Here is a 24414-nt window from a genome sequence, read left to right as displayed (position 1 = left end):
TGCCTCTTCAGTGCTGGAAGACTAACTATTAGCACAAAATTTGGAGAAAAAAAATAGCTCAAATTTGAACTTCCCAGAATATTACAAAGGCCATATTTAGAGAGGGCATATGTTTTCTGGCATGATGAAGGAGTAAGAAGTTCCTGTTGGACTAATTGTTAATGCTACTGGCATTTTATTGCTACTGACTGGTGGTATATCAAAGCTGTGGACAGGTAGCATTAAAAATAATACTGAATACCTACCTCCAGCTCTGGAGATCTTGCTTGCCTTACACCAGTTTTGAAGGAATACTCAGGTTCTTTCATAAATAGATACGGCTCTACCAAGTCAGGGAGAACTGTAATTGCTTATATTTAGCTTTGTAAAGATTGAGGATGGCATGGCGTAAGTTAAAAGGTTGGATCAGTTTTCCATACTTGCTCTCACGCTCTTTTTACATTGTTCCTACTCTGCTTAAATGCAAGTTAGCTGTGGACTTACTCACATTTTATACTGGGGTGAGCAAGGTCTCCCTGAAATCATAGGAACCAATGATATAGGAGAAAACAGGCCTAATAGCTTTCCTACTCTGCCCCCTTCTGATTCTTCAGGCCCTGCAAGGCAGTTCGGGAGTGCCAGGCTTCACACCATTTATTTCTGCACAAACCTAATCCTGAGTTGGCCTTGGGAGCTGTCACTTAGTTCAGGCTGCATTTGATAGGACTCAAACAGTTCCCAGTTTTGGAAAACTTCCATTCCAACTACTTGGCCCTGTACCTCTCTCAGGTTTCTATATCAAGAAGTTTAGCTAGTTCCACTTCAAAGTCTCTATTTATTTATATCTTTTTAATACTGAGCCATAAATAGTGCTGAGCACTGCCACTTCCCACACTGTGCTCTTGGGCACCTGTCAAACAAACGTGTCACACGAAAGAGAAGACAACAGTTCATATTCACTTAGCTCCTTGAGTAACTAGGGCAAATGTCTTGAATTTAGAGTGGGAAAAGATAGGTGATAGCAAACCTGCAGCAAAAGGAAGATGTAAAAGGAAGGATAGTGACTTGTGCAATCACATTTGATGCCTTGATCTGATGTGGGCAGATCTTTCTTATGTAACCAAGCTTAAAAGCAGCATTTACTCTCTTACTCTTGCTCTGTTTCCCATTTGTAGAACGGGAACAGCTCACATCACTTTACCTTACTGGGGACAGGGGAAGCAAGGATAAATTCAACAAGGGACCCAAGTGTGTTAGGGGGCATATGAATAGTGTGGTAGGAGAAGTTCTGGCAAAGATACGACATTTGTCCAGGCTGCCCTCTTATAAAGCAACTGAGTTCAAGAAAACTCGATAGCCCCTGGTGCTCCTGACGGCACAGACAACATGATCTAGCTAGACCCTCGATTTCCCAGTGCTGAGAGCTGGAATGACAGCAGTGTAATTTTTTTTTTTTTTTTTTCCCTCCCCAGATTAGCAAGACCTGCTAGGACCGAACAGGAGACTGCAAGTGAGAACAGGAATGACAAAACAGCAAGTATAATTATTCCTTTGCTTCTTGAAGATGCTCAGAAGAAAATCTAATTTAGCGATGTCTGGAGGAGCCCCTGACTTATGCTTGGTGTTTGTAGGACTGAAACTAGGGCTGAATGCTTTAAAAAAAAAAAATAGGGGGGACCCAAAGAAAATGGAGTGTGCAATGTAACAGCAGCACCTCACCCAGAGTTGCAGTGCTGAACACAGCATCACATTGAAACCAGCTGGTTTTAAATGGATTCTGGTACAGTGTGAGCCGACTCTGACTCAAAGCCTCTCCCTTGCTGTGCCAAAACTGCAGCTGTTCTGGGGTGTGGGGTGCCTGCTTTCTCCCTGCCGTGAGGGAGACTCCAGGGCCTTCAGCCTCATTGAAAAAACAAGGGGCACACAGCAGAGTACTTTAAAATGGCTGGTACTTCTCCATACAGACTTACTGCCCTCCCGTGGCTGCCAAGGAGCACCTCTAATGCAGAAACAGGGAGACCAGGGACTGAGGGAAACAATAAAGAAAAATAACTGTATATTTAATTTAAACCCAAATGCAATTTGAGTTACAAGGAAGAGGAAGGCAAACACACTGTGTGATTAACTGGAAGTACCTAGGAAGGCAAGAAGAAAGCAGAGAAATTTACTGGTTTGGGAGTAGCAGGGAAACCTCCAAATACTTTCTTTTGCAAGGACAGTGGGCCTTGAGCTATTCTTCACCAGAGTCCTGTCAGCAAGTGCCATTTACTCAGAGAGAAGGTCCATCTAACTTCATCCGATTGCCCCATGAAGGAGACTTCATTAGTGACTGGTGCAAAGAAGGTATGGGAGAGCAGACCACTGCTCCTTTTCCTGACTGTGGTAGGCGTGTGCTGTGATCTTCCTGTATCTACTAACCCTCGTTGGCCCAGCTTCAGCAGTGTTTATAAAGCTCTTGCTGAGACACTTCATATTACAAATCTGTCCTTTTCTCTCTGATGAGGAGTGAACCAGGAGATGACATTTCTAGCACAGATCAACTCCTTTCTGAGGGACTTCCCTTAAGAGCCTGAAGTTAGGTTTTATGAATGAGACCTTGAGTATCCGATGAGAGCTGCTGTGGAAGCACTGCGTGGTTCTGCAAGGAGTGCCTGCTTCTCGTACTTTCTTTATGACTGTGCTGCTTCTTGTGCACTCTCTGCAGGCAGAATGCACCTCCAGTCTTTGATGCACAGTAGACACTTTAAACAAAACAACCTCGAAGCAATCAAAACCAAAAGCAACAACGAAGTGGCAAGAAGGAAACACAGCAATAAGCACAAACAGCAACTGCATGGTCAGAAGGTAACAATACCAAACTGGTTGAACTGCACATGCTTCTAAAAAAGGCACTAAATGCTGCAAGGAGGCCGCATATCTCCCACCAATGAAAAGCTTCAGTTTGCATTAGGCAGGCTTACCACTACGTTTTTGTTCATGGACATAGCTTCAGTCTTACACGTTAAGAGATTGGTGTATGCCCAAGCCACATTTGAGACTAGATGCAACGAGACACTCATTTTAGACTGGAGAGGAAGAGTGGGTGTGACAGGGATCATGTAGGAAAATGGCAACACATGGCATCTCCTATAGGACTCCAGGCTGTTGAGTGACACCTGCATCAAAACGGGTGTCACCCCAGCCTACCTGACAGCTGTGCTTTTTCAAGGATGTGCATGAGTGGGAGTATTAGGATTTCTTCAGGGTGAAAGAGAGTGCAGTTCAGCAGAGCGTGCAGCAAGTTGAAAACAGTGAATGAACATAGTAGACAGACAAATGCTTTGCTCATTCAAGTTGCCAGGTCACTGAGTCAGTATCTCATGTAGTAGCCCACTAGGGAGTAGAGTAAATCTTGCCCTCTCCCTTTTCACATCTTAGGCCATGCTGCACAATGTTAACATCACTAACAAAACTTCACTTTATGCACAGGCGAAAATGTCAAATGAGATGAGAAATCACTCAATATAATTTTTAAAACTTGTGTGTATGTATGTATATACACACACACAGTGAATATAAATATTTGTAGTAAATACCTATGAATTTTTACACAATTAAAATCACTCCAGTATATAGGTGATATACTCCTATCACTCACCAGGACAATACATTTTGTTGCACTGACAGAATCTGTTGCTCAGTTACCTTTTAAATTACAATTTTTATAAGTTATGCAGAATTGCTCAGTGGAAGGCCAGTCTTTGTCAAGCACAAATCTGCAGAAAACCAGCATCTCCAGTAGTGATCCTTCAGTATTTGAAGGTACCCCCCCAGTTTCCTTCAAATATCAACTCTGCTTTCATAGAAATAAATTGTTTCTAACAATATGCTATAACCCTGTTAAGCCAAGCAGGATTTTCCTTCTAGTACATATAATATTTCACATCCTTTCTACACCACACAATGAAAAAGTAAAATCATGTTTGCAAGTGATTGTATTCCGATTTGGCCCCATAACCGTTTTAGTTTTAAAAAAAAAAAAAAAAAAAACAACCACCAACCAAACCCAAAAAACAAACAAACAAAAAGAAAACCCAACTCTCACATAAACCTTAAAAATCAGCAGACAGAGCTCTAGTGATTTACATTTCCAAAGGAAATACCTTTTAGTAATAATTAACTCTGTGCAGCTGTTAAGTCCAAATATTGCAAGTGTAAGAAATGAGGACAGAAAACTAAATAAAGAGCAAGAATTACTTGTCTGAGACACACACAACTCGTAAAAACCCTTACACACTTTTTAAAAATTTGTTTGAATCACCTGTTTGATGTCCTTGTTAAATATCAAAGTAGATTAGCTTGAACAAGTCTATTGGAAAAAGCACTACCTTAAAAATGCGTAGTTCAAAGCCTTATCTAAAAAGTATTTTCAGAGATGAAATTCTGCATCTCTCAATGACATCGCATTATTCACAAAATCTTGCATAATGTTACATTTTGAAACACTGACATTGATCAGCTGCCAAAGAAAACAGAGCTTGTTTGTGTAATAGACACTCAAGTTAAAAGAAAAGGAAAAAAAAAAATCACAGAACTTGGCTATTTCTAAAAAACTGACTCTTGGAGTAGAAATAAAAGATTTTAAAAGGTGGAGAAAGCAGTAAGGTTCAGTCAGACCTGTATTTTTTACTGGCAACAGGCACTGTGCTTTTTTTTTTTTTTTTTTTAATGAACTCACTTGAGGCTGTGTAAACGTTCCTAGCATTAATGATGCCTTATGTAGAGTTATGTAACAGCAGATTAAAGTTTGCACCCCCATATTTTGATAGAAACTGTGACAGGGTATTTCCAAAAGAGTCCCTTTGACATTAAATAGCTATTTTTAAATTTGTAATTAAAAAAAATAAATAAATCTTTAAACAGTACCAAAAACTAGGTAAACCAAGCCTCAATCGGTGTAAGAGGACCTCTTCATAAAGGGAAGGTAAACCTTCCTTTGGAGTGGTTACAACAATGCACAGAAATCAGACCAGAAACACACACAAGAAGTTACAGGTCAACTGATTTACTGGAGTTGTGCAGTAATTTCCACCTTATGGTAATTTGAGGATTGTAGTATAGACCCAGAAAAAGATTTCCAAAAAGATAAAATCCTGGGAGGAGACAGGAAAAAGTATCTGTCTTCCCACGCTGAGGATCTGATGCGCTGGAACGGGCAGCCCTGCCTTCAGCTGTTAGCTGCAGTGGTGGATGCGCTCAGAACCAGAAGCCTGATGTTTAAACGTCCCACCACTGACATCCTGTCTAGATCCATCATGGCTCACTATGTCTGACTAAGGTCAGAATAAATAGGCATCTGGGGCAATTTCAACAGAAGTTGTGTGCACAGAGGCCAGCTTATGAAGTTCAGCCTCACTTACTTCTCTAATGCTCACGACCAGGTGTAACGCACGGCTTTGTTCTGTGCATGCTGACTGCTATGCTTTTCTGATTACAAGTAGAACTTGTACTGCATGTTTGCACAACACTTCGAAAGTGTGAAGCATTAGCAATTCTAGAGTACAGTTAAACTTGACTGCAATTCCAGGGCTAAAACACCTTAGCTTCTGGAAGCACAGATCAGATTCTTCACCTCTCCTGTGTCCCATGCTACATACAGGTTTCTGTGCTCACAACGGCCAGTGTGCACATCAAATAACATAGAAGTAATGCTCTCACATGAGCAGTGAGCCAGGCTTTTCATTGGAGTCCAAGAGTCCTGTGAAAAATCTCAGTTCAACATGTAATTATTAGATTAGTACACATCATGTCACAGAGTTAGTGTTTTCCTTACAAATATATGGCACTAAGTGTAAAACTTTATCACTTATTCCAAACAGTGTACCATACTTCACAGCAAAGCTTTAAAAATAATCCTTTAACTCCCACTTCTTCTAAATATACAGCTGGTGGGAGGCCAGGGTGTCCATGAACGGTCGCACAAGGTTGTCTGTCGAGAAGTAAAAGACCAAGCCAAAGGTGATGGAGATGGGAAGAGCAGGCAGTGCTTTCTTAAAAACAGCCAGTAATAAAAGAGTTAAGCATAAACCCTGCCAGAGACAAAGAGAATAAAAAACACAAGGAGATATAGTAAGAAGCCCAGAAATGTTACCCCTCATCAACAAACTAATATACAAACAATAAGCTATATACACTGTACAGCAATTGAAGCCTGTCTGAACTACCAGTGGCATGAGGTGCGTTTGCGCACGCCTTCATCTTTCATGCAAGCTGGTCAGGTATTTTCTTCAGCAATCTTGAGCACAGCTCTCTGCTGAGAAAATGGTATAAACAGCTAGTGCTGACATACAGCTGACCCCGAGAGGTTAATTTATTTACAGATTATTTTACATTTTGTTCTACGCCATTATGTATTAAGTACTGATCCAGCAGATAAAAAGCACTTAAATCCTGGTGAACTGCACAGATAAGGAGTTTCACTAGAGGACCAATGCACAGCAGCATGTACTTCTAACACCTTCCCAGTTTTCAAGGTCTCTTGGGGTAAAAAAAGAACAAAAACCCAAAACAAAATATCTACTGCTGTTCTTTTGACTGGATTGCTTACTATGATAGGTGAATCCTGGTTTTATCTGGATAGCAGGCCAAGATCTGTTTTTTTGAGCATGTGTGAAAGCTTTGTACATTTTGGGTAGACAGTATGGCTAAGTGCATTTAGGTATGGATTTCCTCTCTCATCTGAGCCCTTTTTTCTTCCTCCATGATGACAAAACTTCAGAGACTCTAGGCTCCACAAATTTTAACAGCACCATAAAAGAAACAGAATGGGGCATTTGGCCTCATGGACAGACAAGAGAGAGCATTTCCCCCAGCAAAGGGGCCCTGTGCTGGACCCCGGGATATGGAGCTAGGTGATCCTATAGGTTTCTCTGACCTGTGAGGTAGGAAGGCTACACTCAACACACTTTATTTAAGTTAGCTCATTTCTAGTTCTCATGCTTTTTGATCCATGATCTTCACAAGTGAAAGTTACTGTATTTCACTATCCTTGGGATCTAAGTGGGGAAATGGAGGCCCAAGAAGGACGGGGTAATTCATTTTGCTCCACTTTCTAAAACTCCTGCTGTTGCCCTTCTGGTTAGTTTCAATGAGGATGCTGGTGTAAACAGCAAGTTCCTAGTAATTATTTTCTACCTAGGTGAAAACTCAACAGCGTGTGGTCATTGGACCTGGCAGGACCCAGTCCTTTAGCAGTTACAGTACGATTGTCATCTGCTTTTACTGATAATTTCCATGGATTTTTAAGTCTCCTTCCTTCCTGTTTTTTTCCAGCATGAGCACAGGAACAAGACAGATCTTCATCCTCTTATTTAGCCATTCGCCTTAGAAAAAGGGAGTTAACATTTTCAACTACACTTGCTAGTCAATGTGGGGCTCATAATACTGACTCTTGCGGCTGACAGAAGTCCCCAATCTTTAACACTGAAGCAAACACACTAAGAGTTCAGCTGTAACTTTTTTCCCTGGGGCTGTTTCACCCCCACCATCTCCACACTTGGCTCTGCTCTGAGGAATCCTCCCTCCCAGCTCGTATCATTCAGCTTCTCCCAGTGGCTGTTTAAAGCCTGTCTTTATAGACAGAGCACTGGGCTGGGAAATCCACTGGTGGTTTCTCCTAAACACCCAGCATGTTACCTGCAGAGATTTAGCAGTGCTCAGGTGCTAGTACTTCTGGCAACACCACTGTGCTAAACAGGCTGTAACCAAGTTTTTAAAAGCTTGCTCACTTACTATGAGAATGGCTACAAAGCAGGCCAGTGTAGTATTCCAGTCTCCGCTAGCTGTGGCAGCTGCCTTCCCAACAAGCACACTGTAAAATATGAAGTCTCCAAGGCCCAGCTTCACACCCCCTGAGAGAAGTGGAAAAAGAAAACAAGCGTTACTTCTGCTCCTCCTGTTCTGCTTCCTCCTGAACAAATTCTTGTCCCCTGGGGAGCAGGTGAAGGTTCCTGCTTAAATTGTCCATGTAGCCAAGAAACGCTACTGGAACCACAATCCCAGAACAGATACTGCAGCAGCAAGAAGTAATACAAAGTCAGACTCAAGATCTTTGTTGCTCAACCAGTCACAACTCTTCAAGTTAACTGCAATTAGGCCAAACTGGGTAACAGAGTGTTAACCACAATGAGTAAAAACGTCAGGCACTGATTTAGACTACACTGAAAACAAAGTATGAAGCTTCCCTTACTTTCCTCCTCCTCGACCTCCTCGAAAGAAGTGATGGGGCGGGTTGGAACGGGACTCCTCGTCTCTGACATCTGAGAGCCTGTGTGTGAAGGGCTCCTGTGGTTCTCTCTCCCATCCTCAGCTTGGTTCCACAAAGATAGGCCAAGACGACCAGACAAAAAAAAGAAACACAAGAGGTAGCTACATTTATAACTTGCTTTAATGCATGAAATCCACACTGCTGTGAAGCTTCTCTGGAATGGGTAAGCCCTTTGTTTCTTGGAGGTGTGATCATCAGGACCAGTTCAAGCAGAGACATTTAGCAGCTTTGAGGAAAATACGTGTGTGATTATTTGAAACAGTTGGAAGGGTACACGTTCACAGCTTCTTTGGCAGCTACCCAGGAGTTCAATGGCTTTAACAAGCAAGTACATACACAGAACTAAGCATTGCTCTGCTAGGCTAGAATGACAAGTAAAACCAAGTCAACTTAATATGCACTCCCAAGTTGTTATATCTTTGGGGTGGAGGTGCTCAGCTATCCCTTAACTGGTAGTATGACAAAAATAGATGACTAAGAGGACTGCCATTTATGAGGAAAGTTCTGCCCTGACTCACATTGACATTGGGGCTGGGTGTTCACGTGTAGTACGTGGACACATTTCATTGTTCATAGATTTAATTTTTTCTTTTTGTCCTGTTAAACACATCTAACAGAGCCCTTGGTAGTGCTTTTGGAAGCAGCCAGTCTGCGATATAGTACTCTATCTGATAGTTCCTATGTTTCAGAAGCACTCATACAAACTTTCCAATCCACGTCAGTCTGAGGGGATGCTGCCACTGCAGATGCGAGCAGACTGTGATCTGGGACACACAGAGCTTCCACAGTGGCATTCTGTATGCCTCAGCATGTAGTTTGCTCCTGCTCTGTACCCAGTTTCAAAGCAGGATTGTGTCCCTGCAGTTAGTATGTCAGCTGCTTTATCCTGAAATAAGCAGCATGTTCAGTTATCAAGCATTAGCATACATTTATTTATAGCTTTAACATAAAAAGGTACTGTCATCTCTGAAGTGCAACAGGACCAGATGGGAAATCCTCCCAACACCACAAGTCAGATTTTATTCAAACACTTTCAAAACTGCAGTTTAACTTGCATTTCAAGAAGATAAAAGCAAAGGCACAAAAATTACTACAGGACCAGCTAGAATGTAAACTTGGAATGCATCAGCTGCTGTTGGGTAACTGCCCAACCATAAGCCTTTACCCAAGGGTAAATGTAAAGACGTTCATTTTTTTTGGCAGGGTAAGCCATATTGCATTTACAGCTAGGTAAAAGCATGTCTGTTCCATGGCAGTGGCCTGAATGCACCACACTGCAATGCACTTAAGTTCACCAGCTCATTGGCATTATATTCATGAGCCTATGTTGTAATTTAGCATCCCCAGCTAGTAAAGATATAAACCCCCACTAGCTCACTTTCAGCTTTGACTTCAGTACATCTGAAGATGCGTGTTGGACAACACTTTTGCTTGGTTTTTTTGTTGGTTGGTTTGTTTTTTAAATAAAGGCAGCCTGAATACTGGAGCATCCTACATCGTCTGGTCATCTTTGCTGCCAGTCCAAACAGCAGGTTTCAGAACATCACTGACTTCTGCAAGTAATGTAACAACACTGAAAAGAAATGCATCTGTCAGGGTTCAAGGGCTTACATTTGCTTGCAGTCTCAAAACACACACATTATTTTCATGGGACAGTGCTCTGTATAGAAGAGTGACATGCAAGCAAACCTGTATCCCACGTCTGCTGACTTGGTCCTCTTGCTGCTGTGTCTGGCTTTGCCATTCCAACTGTCCACATCATAGCAGCTAGGAGAAAGAGAGAAAGTAATCAGCTGCATAAAACATGGGTCACTAACGTTCAGAGGAGCTAAGTATTTAGCTTTCCCTAAAAATATAAACCCTTGCCCCTGTAAATGCTTTTAAAACACTCACTCTTAGCTGAGTTTCCCTAGGCACTTAGAAGGCAAGTGGGAGAAAATTAAGGCAGTGCATCCATTCAGTTTTTAAGAAAGTCCCAGAGCACCAATAGCTAAGAGTCAGTGTATTCTTCTCTGTAGGCTAAAGAAAGCAAAAATCCAGAACTAGGGTCCTCATCTCCTTTGTTTTCTTCCTGGCTTCTGACTCTTCTCTTCAAAAACAATTGCCCAGGAAATGATGGTAGTACAAAAGGTAACCAGAGGTTAACTTAAACAGCTTATTCCTCGTGTTCTGCTAAAGGTAAAGCACACAAGCAAGGGATATGCAGGAGCTGTCAGAGTGCCAGTTTTCTCTCTGCCTGTTTGTTTTGGTTCTTTCCTGTCAAAATATTGGCTATTTCTGTTTTGATTCCAAGAACAACTGAAGGGTGTTTGGGGGTTTATTCTTGAGATGGATCCCAAAATTAAAAAGGAATACAAACCATTCTGAAATCAGTGGAGGGAACTCAAATCAGCTGTTTATTTAAGTGTGCCTCAGTCTTCCTGTTTTTATAGAAGCTAAACTAAACAAAATAAGCCAAGGCAAACACAGTGCCTGCTTTTCCACTACAAGCTCAGCCAAGGTGATGTTTTTGCATCTAGAGAGAGCCACAGAATGTGGTCTTGCAATGGAGACACTGACGTTCTGCACAAGAACTTTTTGTTCAGTATTTATTATTTGTTGAATTGCATTCTCCTTTAGAGAAACTCTTGTTTGTTAACTAAAACATGTGAGGGACTTCATCTAGATTGTCTCAGGTCAGTCTAACAGAATCTCCAGTAAAAGGGAGGTCAGCTGAAGCCAACAGCAGCTCTGCTTGGAACATACAAAAGCATTTATATAACATTAAATGCTTGAAAAAAAAAGATCAATCAGGTTGTAGACATCCTCAGCTTAGCACCCAACATTTGGAAATACCCATTCATCTTACAAGCAATGTAGTGAAGAAGTCACTGAGGTCCATGAAGCACTTGAGTCCATGTCCTGTGAGTGTTGAGTCACCTGCCTTCCAACTATCTTGATCTTAAGCACATGTATACCTTTGTGGACAAGGGCACCGGACACCATCATAGTTAAATAGCCCAAGAAAGCCAGGGAAGAGATGACTGACTTTGTTTGCAATACTTCAGTAGAGCCCTTTACAAAGCGAGCAGCCACACAAGGAACAATAAAGCAAATATATTCTAAGCACTGCCATCTGTACAGTGCACAGAGCAAGAAAGGGGCTTGGCTTCCACAGGAAGAGTGGAACCTCATCACACATTTAAAGTGTGTCTATAAAGCATATGCACAAGCAATAAGTGTATTGAGTGAGCATCATCTAACCACAGAACTCTGCAAACACTACTGTCCATCTAACACAGGTTTTTGTATGCAGAACAAAGGGGCATGTTCCACACTGTATTCACAAAAGGATGAATCTACTTTTGAACATTTCAGCTTCACAAGGCAAATGTGGGCTCCCTTTGGCTAATCAGACTTAGCACCACTGTAACTGATAAACAAGGCCGCCTACAAATGGTCTCTCTGTTCCAGGGCGTAAATGTGCACCAATCTTAGGGCAAGGAAGTAACTATAACAGTGCTCTTTGGTTTGACACAGAAATAGGTTGCGAGTTTAATCTGGTTAAAAACATTAACATTCTAATCTTACTCACAGGAATATATTAATGCAGGAAAAATGGGCTCATTTCTCTCCTGTGCAGTTTCTACCAGCATTCTCAGTGGCCCCTTGGGACACAGAACAGCCATCAGATCTGCAAAGATAAAAGGGCCAGAGAATCTCATCTCAAACTATCATGCATATTTTACATTCTTTATCTTTAAAAAGCTATTCTCACCTCAAAATTACATCTATTGATATCAACTGGATGATTTCCTGAGTGGCAGTTTCTGCCACTTTGCATAACTCTAGCTGTTCTAGTCTCTGAAGATGTTGTTCACTTAAAATACCATCCCCCACGCTTACAGTAATAAGAGTTTTCACTGTGCTAATCCTATAAAAAGCCTCTTGAGAATATCACATTATTTCTTTGAAAGTAGATGACAGCATTACATCAAGGTGTTAAATTTAATTAGAGGAGGACTGGGGGTACTTTGTTCAGGTTCCATAATCCATTGCTATGTACACTGATACTATGTTTCACATGAATGAAGGCTTTTGGTCCAGTTCCTCTTTGCCTACCCTCTCTCCTCTGTCAGAGCTCCTCACCAATCTGAATGTTACCTCCCAGCTGCCTCTTGTTCTGCAGGTTCTCTTGAAACTCTCGTACCAAAATCCATGATCTGTTGATAACCGTAAACAAAACCTGCAAGACTATTAGGTTGCTACTGATAGAAATCCAACCACCCCTACCATGCAGTCAGATATGGTTCAGTACTTCCCTGACTTGGTGTTCCACTTTGACAGACATAACAGGGGTACAGTACATGAACAAGTTAGCAAGAGACAAGCCAGGGAGTCAACTTAATTGCCCATCTGCCTCTTTCTAAAGCTGTTAGCACCATAAAATTGTTTTTTGAATGACATACACAGTCCCGAGATTGCCTCAGAGTAACCTCTCCATGAGCCACACCTTGAGAGTCACAACCCAGACTTACCGTAGATGGAGATTGCACCTAGAATCACCCATGCTGACCACTCAGGTAGATATTTAATGAAAACCAGTGCCATCAGAGCACTGATCATAATGAGATATGCTTGCTGGAGCTGCAAGGGACCTTTCCAGTGTATGCAAATCATTCCAACAGCTCCAAAATTCCAGATGACTAAGAACAGAGTGGGGTAATCCATGGCTACATTGTATGTCTTCAATACTTCACTGGAATATAACAAGAAAATTTAGCTAAGCAATAAAAGTAACTGACACGCAAAGCATCCTACTAGCTGTAGTTAAACAAGCCTCCTACTACACCAGGAGGAAGCAGGATAGAAGCAGCTCTCATCATGAAGGAGGAACCTGCCTTGCAGCCAATTGCTGCTCTTAGCTCTCTGTTCCTCCTGCAGGAGATGGACGTGCTGTGTTCGCAGACAAGCACCACAGAGCCTCGGTCCTGAGGTCAACAGTGATTCCAAGGGTTTCAACAGGCAGGATTTCAAGTCTTAACTGAACATAGGCCTGCAGCTACATGACCATTTACAGCAAAGAAGTCATGCAAGAGTCATCCCACTAGATGCACGATGCTCACAGTTAAAGATGAAAAGTTTTAAACAAGTGTCACCAGCAAGTCAAAAGCTTGGTTCTACCTGAGCTGGGCGCTAAGGGAATGAGCTTGAAACAATGTAGTCCGAGAAAAAGGCAAGACAAATCAGAGAACCAGCTCAGCACATAAAGTTCCTTTCCACTTGCTTCTCAACGTATAATTTAGGGCCTCTGTACCACAAGGTTCAGCCTGTTCATTTCATGCTCACGGTATCACTTCCCAGTGATTTTTGTAGAGTAGGCACTGTAAAAATCAGGCATTGCCTATTAAAGACCTCATTTTCTATTTTTTTTTTTTTTTTTTTTTTTTTTTTTTAAAAGAAAGCTATCTTTCTAACAATTTTTAAACCTCCATTTGGAGAAGGGGAGACATTCCTTTCCTTGTTCAAGTTGGGGATTTTCTGCAAAGAGGTGAAGGAGCCCTGAACTGCCAGGTTACCTGCACCATTCCCACTTACCCGAGATATATGTAGGTAAAGAGGAAGAGCAGCATCAAAGAGGACAGGATGAGCCAGCCATGGATGAACTATCAAGGGCAAGAAGAGACAGTGATTGAAGGGGCTGTTCCCCCTCGTGCAGGTCGCAGCGCTGCATGCACTATTGACAGAGCTTCCTATTGTCCAACAGTCTGCTCCTTCACTCCTCCTCCAGCTTCCAAAGACCCTGCCTTCCCCACTGCCAGTGAGGGAGGAGGGACAGCCAGTTGCTTCCAGTTCTCCCAAACTCTCATATTTTATATTCTATCCCTAGGTGTTCATTTTTGTTGGTTTGGTTGGGGTTTTTTAGTCTCTTTCCTATCCATTTCCATGGGTATCCATACTGGCTCCTAGCTTAGACAGGTAAGCACGTTCTCTCTGCTTGGTGGGGAGGAGGAGAGGTTTGCCCAAGGCTGTACAACAAATCCATCTCAGGGGCCAAAATTAAAAAGCAGTAATGGGCAGTGCTCAAATGCTGGGCTGGTACCACATACAACAACTCTCTGGGCACTACAAAACTTGAATGTGCCTTCCCCTCCAAGCCTTGTCCCCTTCCACCAAAGCTCCACAGGCAGGAAGAATACTACTTCCCACAAAGCTTGTCTGAAACTTCTTAAGAGAAGGCACTCGCAGTAAATGGTACAATTTAGTCCATAAGTGCAAACTGCAAAACGTATTGATCAGACGGAGACGACTCAGACCTCACTAACACAAAGTAGCAGGCCTTGTTTTTAAGAGCCTACCATTAGTGACAAAATAACAGCAAAGCGTATTCAGGGGCACCGTTCTGCCACCCCTGACAAAGGCTTCTGTACAATATGATTCTTGCTATGACTAAGATGTGGACTAGCCAGTGCAGTGCCTGTATTTCTCACTGACACGCAAGCCCCACTTGAACTCAAGTTCACAGCATATAGGTGGAAAAGGCTCTGGCATGAATGCTTTACCTTGTAACAGCGATATTTATAGAGCAGAACTAGGAACACGGTCATTACAACGATAACGCTGATCATTATGATGGTGTTCAACACCGAGTTCAAGAGACGCTGGCCCACAGACGGGGTATCCTCACTGAAAGGGGTGTAGATCCTGCAGTATAAAGCAAAAGCCATATAAAGTACATATATTCTCTTTTCACTAACTGCCCCAAGATAAAACCAGACCTCTCTGTGTGGGGGAAAGAAAGGGAGGTATGACTGCCAAGGACAGCAAACATGAGATGTAGCCTCTGAAGGGGCTGGGCTCCAGTTAATTATCCACTAAAGATTAGTGGTCTCTATCAAAAGCACATTCCTACAGAGAAGCTGTCACTGGCAGAGCTCTAAACAAAAAGACCTAGAGTATAAGTGACTTCATTTAAGTTTAGTAACTTCCCTCCAGGCCACGAATTTTTATTGCATGCTCTGGACCCTCTCCATGATAACTATAAAGATACATTCCAGGTGCTGTCCTGAAAGGGGGGTACCCGTTCTTTCCACACTTGGTAGGAGAGTCTTGGACTCTTTTATCCCTTCTCACCACCACCCCCCTCTCCCCCCCCCCCCCTCCATTTTGTTTCCTTTGGTTCAGTTCAAGGGACCACAGTCCCCGTTTCTCCACCCGCCGTGTGAAGTGCAGTCAGGAGCCCCAGCAGTGCTCTCGGGCACAGTCAGCAAGAGCTGGATGGAATTACGTATCCACACCATGAGTCTTTAGGAACCAGAAATGTCATCAGGAAATGAGACACTCATCCAAATGAACATGCTATTCCCTGATTGCTGCCAGCTAGTGGGTGAACAGACTAGGAGTTCAGCCTGGGGCTTTTATGCTGCAGTATGAAGCAACTTCATTATTACGCTGCTCACAGGCTTTGCTTAAGGTGCCCTAATGACAGTACTAATGAATCAGTATAATGCAGGTATGGAAAGACTTACGCAGATGAACGTGGCATACTTTGCACTAAGATCTTTGTATGTTTACACAGCCACCTTTAGCTGTGCAAAGGTTCTCCCAACCTGCCAAGGAAGCACTCTGTGTACACAGACGTGCGTGCATGGAACGCATGTGTAAAGCTAAGGATCCCGTGTACTCAGAGGCTGTTTTGAAGACCCCACTTACAGCTGCCCGTTTTTCTCCGTATAGAAGCGCACTGACTTTATGGTGGCGACGACAACAATCATACAAAGGGTGACAGGCACAAAGAGCATGATTACATGCTTTGCTCCATATTTCAGAGTCAGTTCCTCCTCTTCATTTTCCAAGGCGCTTTCTCTCACTGGAACACCCGAGTCAGACGTATCCCCATCAGCAATATTGTTAGGGCTACGGCTGCTACCTGTCCGCCTCTTCTGAAAAGAAATATTAGCAAATATGTAAGACCTTCTTTTCGTTGTGTTCAAAGCTTCATTCCATCATATTTCAACTTCTTCCTAATAGGAAGGTACCAGCTGAACAATACAATTAGAAATTCCATTACAAACAGGCTGCAATGGAGTTTTTAATCCAAAACCATGAATATCTAAGAACCTCTTCAAGTCCAAATGTATAGATGGACACATGCACATGAAGGGCAAGGTGCACAGAACTGAGATAGAAGAAATGTCATCTGAGGTGGTATAAGCTTGATCAGTTCCTCCTCCCACAGCAATGCTGTGCTTGCTTTATCCCACTGCTTTGCTGGCAGCAGGAGTAGATTCTGTTCTAACATTTGCTGCATTTGACCAGAGCAGACAAAGGGTTTCTGGCAAAACAAGAAGGCTGAAAAGGATATCCTGCAAGAGTCATATGTGCATCAGGTCCTGATTAAAAGCCTGTATCTTTATCAAAAGGAAGGAAAAGGGAGGCGTATATATGGAGATAAAAAGGGGGGAAAGTCACAGTGGAGGAAATAGGAACAGGCACTGCTACTGCTGGCTGAGAGAGTGACACCAGAGAAACAACACTGGCCAAAGCCAATCCTAGAAGCCAGTCTGCTGGGAGGGATTGAGGGGTAGCAGGACTACATCTATCATCGTACCCCATTTCTTCACTCCCCGGGAAGGACGCGTACCTACCCTATGTGCCTGCGCTTCCCCTGCTTCTGAGGCTTGCAGGCCATCCTGGTAGGAGGGTACTGGAGGGCTCTCTGCAGACATCAGGGATGTTCTCTCATTGCAGGGCTCCTCCTCGCTGTCCGAGTTGTTCATGAATGTGATCATTATTGCTTTCCCAAGGAGCACTCAGGAGGAGCACGGCCAAGCACTACTCAAGGCTGAGGGGACAAGCAGAGCAGAAGGAATGAGAACCAGTGAACACTGCAGTGCAAACAACTGGAAGTCTGAAGAGGAGACACACTTTCAGCAGGGAGGCTACAGCACGCTGTGGAACTCCATCTCCTTCTAACAGCTGATTTAGCCTGCTGTCACCCCAGGCATGACAATCCGTTCAGTTAATGTCACAATGACTTTTGCAGTCAGGGAGAACAGCAAAATGCAGCACTGAAGCAATTTAATACTTTTTCTTTGCCACAGCTTTCACAGTTGCTATCTCTATTTTCCCTCTCCCATTAGTACACCTTGACTTTCACAAAGGAGGTTTCTCAGTGCTTGCTGTTTGTTTTGCACAGGCCAAACAAAGCTTAACCTCAAATGTTGGCTGCCTGCTAGAAAGCTAAGAGAGCTCACCTCTTAAACAACACTCCTGCAAGCATCGGCAGGTAGCAGAAGTTTCTTAGTAACCCAGAGCCTTGGCTTTACATAAGCCACTAACAGTTACATGCTGTCTTCCCTGTTATGACTGTTTATTAACCAGATGAATTTCATAAGCAGTTCTTCTCTTTGCCCATGGACAAAGAGAGGTTTGTGTAGAAAGGGAAAGACCTGTCTCCTTAGGTGAGCCACTTTTTTTTTCCCCTTATGTTGCCTTGTGATAAAAAGCAAAACCACTTGGATGGGCAACAACTTGGAGTATAAAAGTGGGGGCTAGAAACGTGTGGCCTCTTTCCGCCTACTACTGTGCAGAAAAACAAGCAAAGCAGTGGCACAGTGCAGAGAGGAAAGGAACAGCTCTTCCTTCTAGACACCAGACAGAAGAGGTGCATTGCAAAACAGCCTTAAAGCCAGGATTTCACAAAGTTCTAAAGGCAGGTGGTAGGAAAATTCCTTTTAGCCTTTATTAAGTCAGCTTAACAAAGTAACTGGAGTAAATAAGGATAATTCAGTCACCTTTTTATTCTCAGCCACCTGTCCATAAGCAAAACCAGACCTCTAATGGATTGTTAAACTGCAATATCTACAAGAACACCTCCTCTGCAGTATTTTACTCAAGTATCTTGCAAGAAAAAGCCTGTATGTCTCAGGAAATATATCCAACTCAGAAGAGGAAGCTGAAGAAGCCATGTGACTTGGACACAGTCACTTAAATCCGAATCATGCATTCATAGTCCAGCCAGTACACTATGCTGTCTATCAGCCAGCTTGAGAGGCCAGAGTGGATACTTTGAAGATCTGTGAGATATTCTTGCTTCTCACTAAAGAAACTGAAATTCACTTGGGAGGAAGAAAAGAGGGAGGAGTGGGAGATTCCCCTTTCTTTCACAACCTCCTCAACACATCTGGCACCTTCAAGAAATTTTAGAATGTCAACTCAATCTGCCCAAGTGAAACATTATTCAGACATCTGCTCCTCCCCTGCCTTCTCTTCAAGCCTTTTCATATCATTTTGTTCCTCTTTTAGTGATAGAAGTGGTACAGTTAGTACAGTTATGGGAAACAAAAGGGTAGCCCTCGAGCCAGGCCAGTCAGCTTCACAGTAACACTGTGTTCTTACTGAGCGAGACGCCCAACACCTGCATTTGTGTGCTTATTTCTTACAGAGCCCAAAATCTCCACTCCGGGTGCTTAATACACTCTTCCGACTGAATATGTGGGGGCTCATAATTTATAGTTGAGAGCCTAGATTCTGGTTCAGTATAAAGGATTTAGGCCTTCTTTAAAGAAGTCGGATACATAAAGTCATTCATTCATGACATACTTCTGGATCTGTGAACACATTGTTATGCATGCCATGGGATCTGTGACCCACAGAATTTAAATAACTCTCAAAACCTTCTGCCCATGTCAGAGACCAGGGAAGAAATAAAGATCTACTCTCTGATAGTTTGGGACCAGTATTAGGTTCTAACAACCCAATGAAAATATTAAAGAACTGTTTCTCCCACTGTTTAAGAAACTGCAACACAATTTTTGCTATATGAACAGTGCAATTCTGCAGACGATTTAGAAGGGACAGCCAATTAGCCTACTTTCAGCACCCTAATTGTGCCCACTGGAGGAGTTAAACCAATAGCAAAATCACAGTACTAATTCCTAACCTCCACGATTACATGGAAAAAGAATCTTATGTTGTAATACAGCTGTTTAAGCTGGACATTTTCTGTTATTCTCCCTCAACAAGGATATGGACAAATGCAAAGATGCAACAATACTTCTGGTCAGCAGGTGGACTCAGGCCTGAACACAGCTTTACTGTCCCTTGTTTACAAGGCTTTTGTTTCAGTGAGAGCTGACACAAACAGATCCCAACACATCTGGGATTTTACAGGAGCTCCTGTAACAACCAGCCCTCAACAAATCCTCAGGCACTGTACTCACAGCTGCCTTAAACTGACTTAAATATGTGGTCGTGCCAAAGGGGTTGTCCCACCACTCTCAGTCTCTCCGGTGCCAACAGGAGGTGCTCATCAGCTGTCTAGCTCTTTCAAAAACACAATGGGCACTTGTTTTCCTTTGCTTTCACAGAGCCAGGTTCCAGCAGCCCCAGTGCCAGTGCCCACAGAAGGAAAAGGGAGTACTGGGCTGTCCCCCTCCCAGTAGGGTCGAGCCTTACAGTGGCAAGCCCTCTGCTCACTCCCAGACAACCAGCCCACCCTCACCTCAGGCCTGCAACACCTACGGCAGCATGGCTCTTAGCCAAGCAGGGGTCTTTGACATATGGTTTGCAGAGGCAGGAACACCTACCCTCCCCCTCTGCCCCACCGTGGACCTGGCAGGGAGTTTGTCTAATGCCACTATTTATTCATCAGAGCTGCACTTTGAACTGGTACCAAGGCTGTGCTGGCTGCCAGAGAGAGCTTTGGTTTAAGCAGTCTGTCCTTCAGGAGAGGAAGGACCAGCCTGGTCACTCTCACACCCACCTACCCAGCACAACAGCACCCCTTGGGCTGAGCAGAGCCAAAGAAGAGAAAGCCTCTGCCCTGGAGCCTTGCTTGCCAAACAGAAAGGGAGCCACAGAGCACCAGGCAACCAAGAAAGGGGTGTTATAAAGCCACACTGTTTTCTGATATAACTTCCCCGGTTAAACTAAGGGAAGGGGCCTTGCAGAAATGACTTCTGCCTCCCAAGGACACTGAGTACCCCATAATGGAAAGCATGGGAACCTTCTTTCCTACTTGTGCACATGACACCAAATATATCAGTGCATACTGACTGTGTTTTCCTCAGCTGAGCTGAAAAGGGGGAAGAACAGTTCAGAAAAGGGAAGCATGGAGGGCTGAGACAAGCACACTTCCTTTCTGGCTACAGCAACAGGAGGAGCCTTTGGGGTGGGGTGGAAATGCAAGCTGTATCTATATTCACAGAAAGCTATAGAGCATGGTCTACCCAATACAGTAAACAAAGGAGACGGACAACACATGCCATACCATCATCAAACTGACCCAGCAGGTTGCAGGGTATCAGGCAAGGTTTTCCTCTTTTCCTCTGTGGATGGATTCAAGCCATTAGGTCCCATTCAAAAATCATATGATGCTTAAGAGCCAAAAGACCAACTCTCAAAATCGCATGGCAAAAATGAAAGGGGACAAAAACTAGGTCAGTAGTAAGTACTTCTTATAATGGAGCAGCTGAGGTGGGAATACGACGACTCCTGCTTTACAGCAGTCTTGTGAGGCCTGTGGGAGAGCAGGAGTCACCATTTCTCTCGTTCCAGATGTCCTTCAGGCAAGGGACCTCCTTCCTCAACTGCAATAAATCAGCTTTATGGATTTTGATGAAACTGGGCTAATTCATACTAACATTAGGATCTAGCCTCGGTTTGCCTTTTAGTTTCATGCTGCAACATCACTGTGCTGCAAACAAACCTAAATCCTTTGCTTTGCATTTCATCCATCACAGATAATACCAGTACAATATACAGCACAGAACAGCTTGCTATAGGCTGGCAGAATACTTAATAATGCACTTGAGAGTTAAAATACCTGCTTATACATATTGTTCTCTTTGATGGCACTTAGATGAAGAGAATTAGCTTTCCTTTGCTATATTTAGATGAAGGGAAAGCTTTGGGCTGACACTAACAGCCTGATGTTCCCTATGTTTTGGCTGTAGTAATCACTGCTGTTAGTAAATACAAAGAAGAAGAAAAAACTTTGAAGAAATCCTAAGTGGTGTGGCCAAAATTAGAAGGAAAGATTTCCATGTCCTTGCCAATAAATAAAGCCAGAATGTGCATGCTGCTAAAATGACAGGGATCTTGGAGCACACCATCTCAGTGGTCAAAAGAAAACTTGCAAATGCCGTTCACTTTCAGCTCCAGAATGCAAAAATAACAAAACATGAGATATTATAGGAAGTTGTAGATATTTGTAGCCCTCTTTCTCCTTTCTAGGGCACACCAACATAGCTGAACTAGCACTACTTTCTTTTGCCCCACAAGAAAGGCACCGCAGAGCCCCAAAGGGTTATTTTGCTGGCAGAGCTGAAATCAGACCCTCCCCAAGGGCATCAGAAGGATTATTTTGCCAGCGTTAAGCCCAACTACACTAGCAGTCAACTTCTTGTCACAGCATAAAGGTGCCACAGCCCTGCAGACCTACTTACACCAGTAAAACCTCAAAGCCTGGGCCAGACTTCACACGCAGGAGCAGCTACTCGCGTTGGTCCTAATACTGCCAGGGGTGTCTGAGCCAGCAGGTGCTGGAGGTGACACACCGGGGACACCCAAGGACACCTGTGTTGGGGCTGGGTTCCCACATCCTACCCGAGGGCCTGGGGCACTGGGGACAGCCAGCCACAGGGGTGCGGAGCCCCGGGTGGCCCAGCTCCCCCCGTGGGGCCCGTTGCCAGCTGCTGGCGGGCACAGCATACGCACCGGGGCTGCGGGGCTGGGTCAGCTCTTGCGTCCGTCCAAGCGCATGGCCAGCCTGGCCAGGCACACAGCGGCTGGTGGAGAGAAAGAGAGACAACAGGCACTTAAAAAACAAAACAAAACAAACAAAAAAAACACGACAAAAAACCCCCTGCCAGTCAGAGATTTTGCGGGAGGCCAGCAGGAGACCTTGCACCCACGCAGGCATTTTCCCCAGCTGCCCTTTCCAGTGCTTAAAAATCGGGGTTGCCATTGAAGGTGTGCCAGCAGCGCTTCCAAATGAAATCCTGGATTGCAGGCAGGAATGCCACCGCCCAGGAGAAATATGCATACATATCTGTTTTTATATTTTACGCATATATATACACGAAGACATATGTAAAAATAGGTATTTTATACATACACTATATATATAATATGGACATACATAAAAAATACACATATACGTAGACAGACACACACACACACACACACACATACATATATATATATATATATATATATATATATAAAACTTTCACCAGAACGAGCCAGCAATGCTGCCGGACCTCCTTCCCCCTCAGCCTCTGTGCCGGGCCCCGGCGTGGAGCGAAGGGGCCTCGCACAGCTCCAGCAGCGCGGCGATCCCAAGCCCCCCCGCGAAAGCCGGCCGCCAGTCAGACCCAGTCAGACCCAGTCAGGCCAGGCCAGGCCCGGCCCGGCCCGTCGGGAGGGCAGCCAGAGCCCACGGCCGACCCCGCCGGGCCGCCTGAGCCGCCGCTGTTTACCTGCTCCCGGCACGGCACGGGCTCCTCGCCGCTCCGCTCCCATTGGCTCCGGCGCACTCTGGCCCCAACTCTGGCCGGGGGAGATGAGCGCGCCCGCCGATTCGCCGCAGCGGCTGTCGTTCGGTGGGTGTCCCCGCCCGCTAGCCGCCATCCTCCAATGGAAGAGAAGGGTGGGAAACGGATGGCCAATAGGAAGGCGGCTCTCCCCGCCTTCTCCCTTCGGCCGTGAGGCGGCCTGTGAGGCGGTGGGCGGTGGCTGCGCCGCCATAGTGGGGCGGCTGTGGGCGGTGCTGGCTGCGAGGGGTCCCTGGGGCCGCAGCTGGCCCGGGGGTAGGCGGGCCTGCCTGCGGGAGCGGTACCGCCCGGGAAGGAGCCGTGGCCTCCGCTAACCGGGCGCCGATGCCAGGGCTTCTCCTCTCAGCGGTACGAGGGAAGCCGGCGGCTCGGCTGGGCCGGGGCCCTCTCCTGCTGGCTGCCGTGAGGTGGCTAGGCGCTGCGATAAGTGGCTCTGTGGAAGCACCAGGTGTATAGATAAGAGGAGCGAGCTGCCCGATAGGCACCGTCAGCTTCCCCTCAAGCTTAATGACCGCGTCCTCACAGCTGGACGCGTGAAATTTACAATGCTGGGGACAGGCAATTTTAAACTAATTGCTTGAAAAGCCTGGTTTTACACCCATAACTTACGTTTTTACAGACCCTGTACCTAACAGAGCCACCGGCGTTTTTAAGGCATTTAAATGCTTATCGGTGGCCTTCAGTAAATGGGAAAGCTATGTGAGTGTGCAGATCCTGGTTGAAAGAAAAAGGTAAGAGGGAAGCATGGAGGAGTAAATAGAGAAACCAAAGGAAATGGCCAAAGAATGGTTCTTTTGGAGTTGTGTCTGACCTGTGCTCAGCTTATACATCAGAGGGATGCGTACAGGAAAATAACAAACATTTTCACGTTATTTGCTATGGGTATGGAAGTTTGTATTTTCAGAGTGTAAGCCTTTTTGTTTAAAATTAAAAAAAAAAAATAGCATGACAGTAAGCAAGATAATCCTGTAGATAGATGAAACTGTTTTTCAATCGGCATACAAACCACTGCTGTGCCTCTGTTGTTCCCATTGCTTTATCAAGTAACAGTTAAGTGACATTAAGATTCTGGCAGCTCTGGAGCACTTGCTCATCATCTGTGGGGGCAGAGACACAAACTGGAGTCATGGTAAATTCCCTCTGCTGCTGTTGTTGCTTAGGAAGAACCTCAGGCACAGACACAGGGAGTATTTACAGCAGAGCTTCACCTTCTTCTTTGCTTTGTGCCATCTGTGATGATCTTGTATGCAAAAGGAACGAAGGGTAAGATGGCAATGAAGGAGACACGAGGTACAGCAAGTGAACTGCCCTGCTGTGTATCATCGGACAAAATGGAATTTTTTGCAGATTCCAAATCCAAGTTGGCCATCACATTCTTTTCCCCAGATTTCCTGCACAATATTGGTGACAAGTGATACACCTTCCTTATACCCGTAATCCTTATTTTGAGCCACTTGGCACACAGAAATAAGTTGCATGTAATATTCTTCAGAGCCCCAGAGAGCTGCCTATGAAAGCATGACCAGCTGTCCTTTGCCAAGGTAAAAGTCAGTTTAGGAAAACTGGTAAACTCTGTGCTTGGCTGTGTTC

General features: G+C 44.3%; 1 protein-coding gene across 3 annotated transcripts in view; it reads right to left on the bottom strand.

Annotated features, from left to right (window-relative positions):
* The window catches only part of PSEN2 (presenilin 2), a 28130-nt gene extending 5241 nt beyond the window's left edge, over positions 1-22889 (bottom strand). Inside the window, exons 1-11 of one of the 3 annotated variants that reach the window (XM_075496534.1) lie at positions 22750-22889; positions 16912-17108; positions 15977-16206; positions 14827-14968; positions 13862-13929; positions 12802-13022; positions 11859-11957; positions 9974-10051; positions 8207-8326; positions 7750-7868; positions 2006-6047 (exon numbers count right to left, since the gene is read on the bottom strand). In XM_075496534.1, the coding sequence (XP_075352649.1) occupies positions 5892-6047; positions 7750-7868; positions 8207-8326; positions 9974-10051; positions 11859-11957; positions 12802-13022; positions 13862-13929; positions 14827-14968; positions 15977-16206; positions 16912-17055 (1377 nt within the window). In that variant the 5' untranslated portion in view covers positions 17056-17108; positions 22750-22889 and the 3' untranslated portion in view covers positions 2006-5891. Of the gene's footprint in view, positions 1-2005; positions 6048-7749; positions 7869-8206; positions 8327-9973; positions 10052-11858; positions 11958-12801; positions 13023-13861; positions 13930-14826; positions 14969-15976; positions 16207-16911; positions 17109-22749 lie in introns of those variants that run through there. The other 2 variants (XM_075496533.1, XM_075496532.1) reach the window with 2 other exon arrangements.
* Positions 22890-24414: the final 1525 nt, after the last annotated feature.

The sequence above is a fragment of the Mycteria americana genome, chromosome 3 (assembly GCF_035582795.1).
Source record: "Mycteria americana isolate JAX WOST 10 ecotype Jacksonville Zoo and Gardens chromosome 3, USCA_MyAme_1.0, whole genome shotgun sequence".
In the NCBI taxonomy this organism is placed as follows: domain Eukaryota; kingdom Metazoa; phylum Chordata; class Aves; order Ciconiiformes; family Ciconiidae; genus Mycteria; species Mycteria americana.
This window is presented reverse-complemented; position numbering and strand designations above follow the sequence as displayed.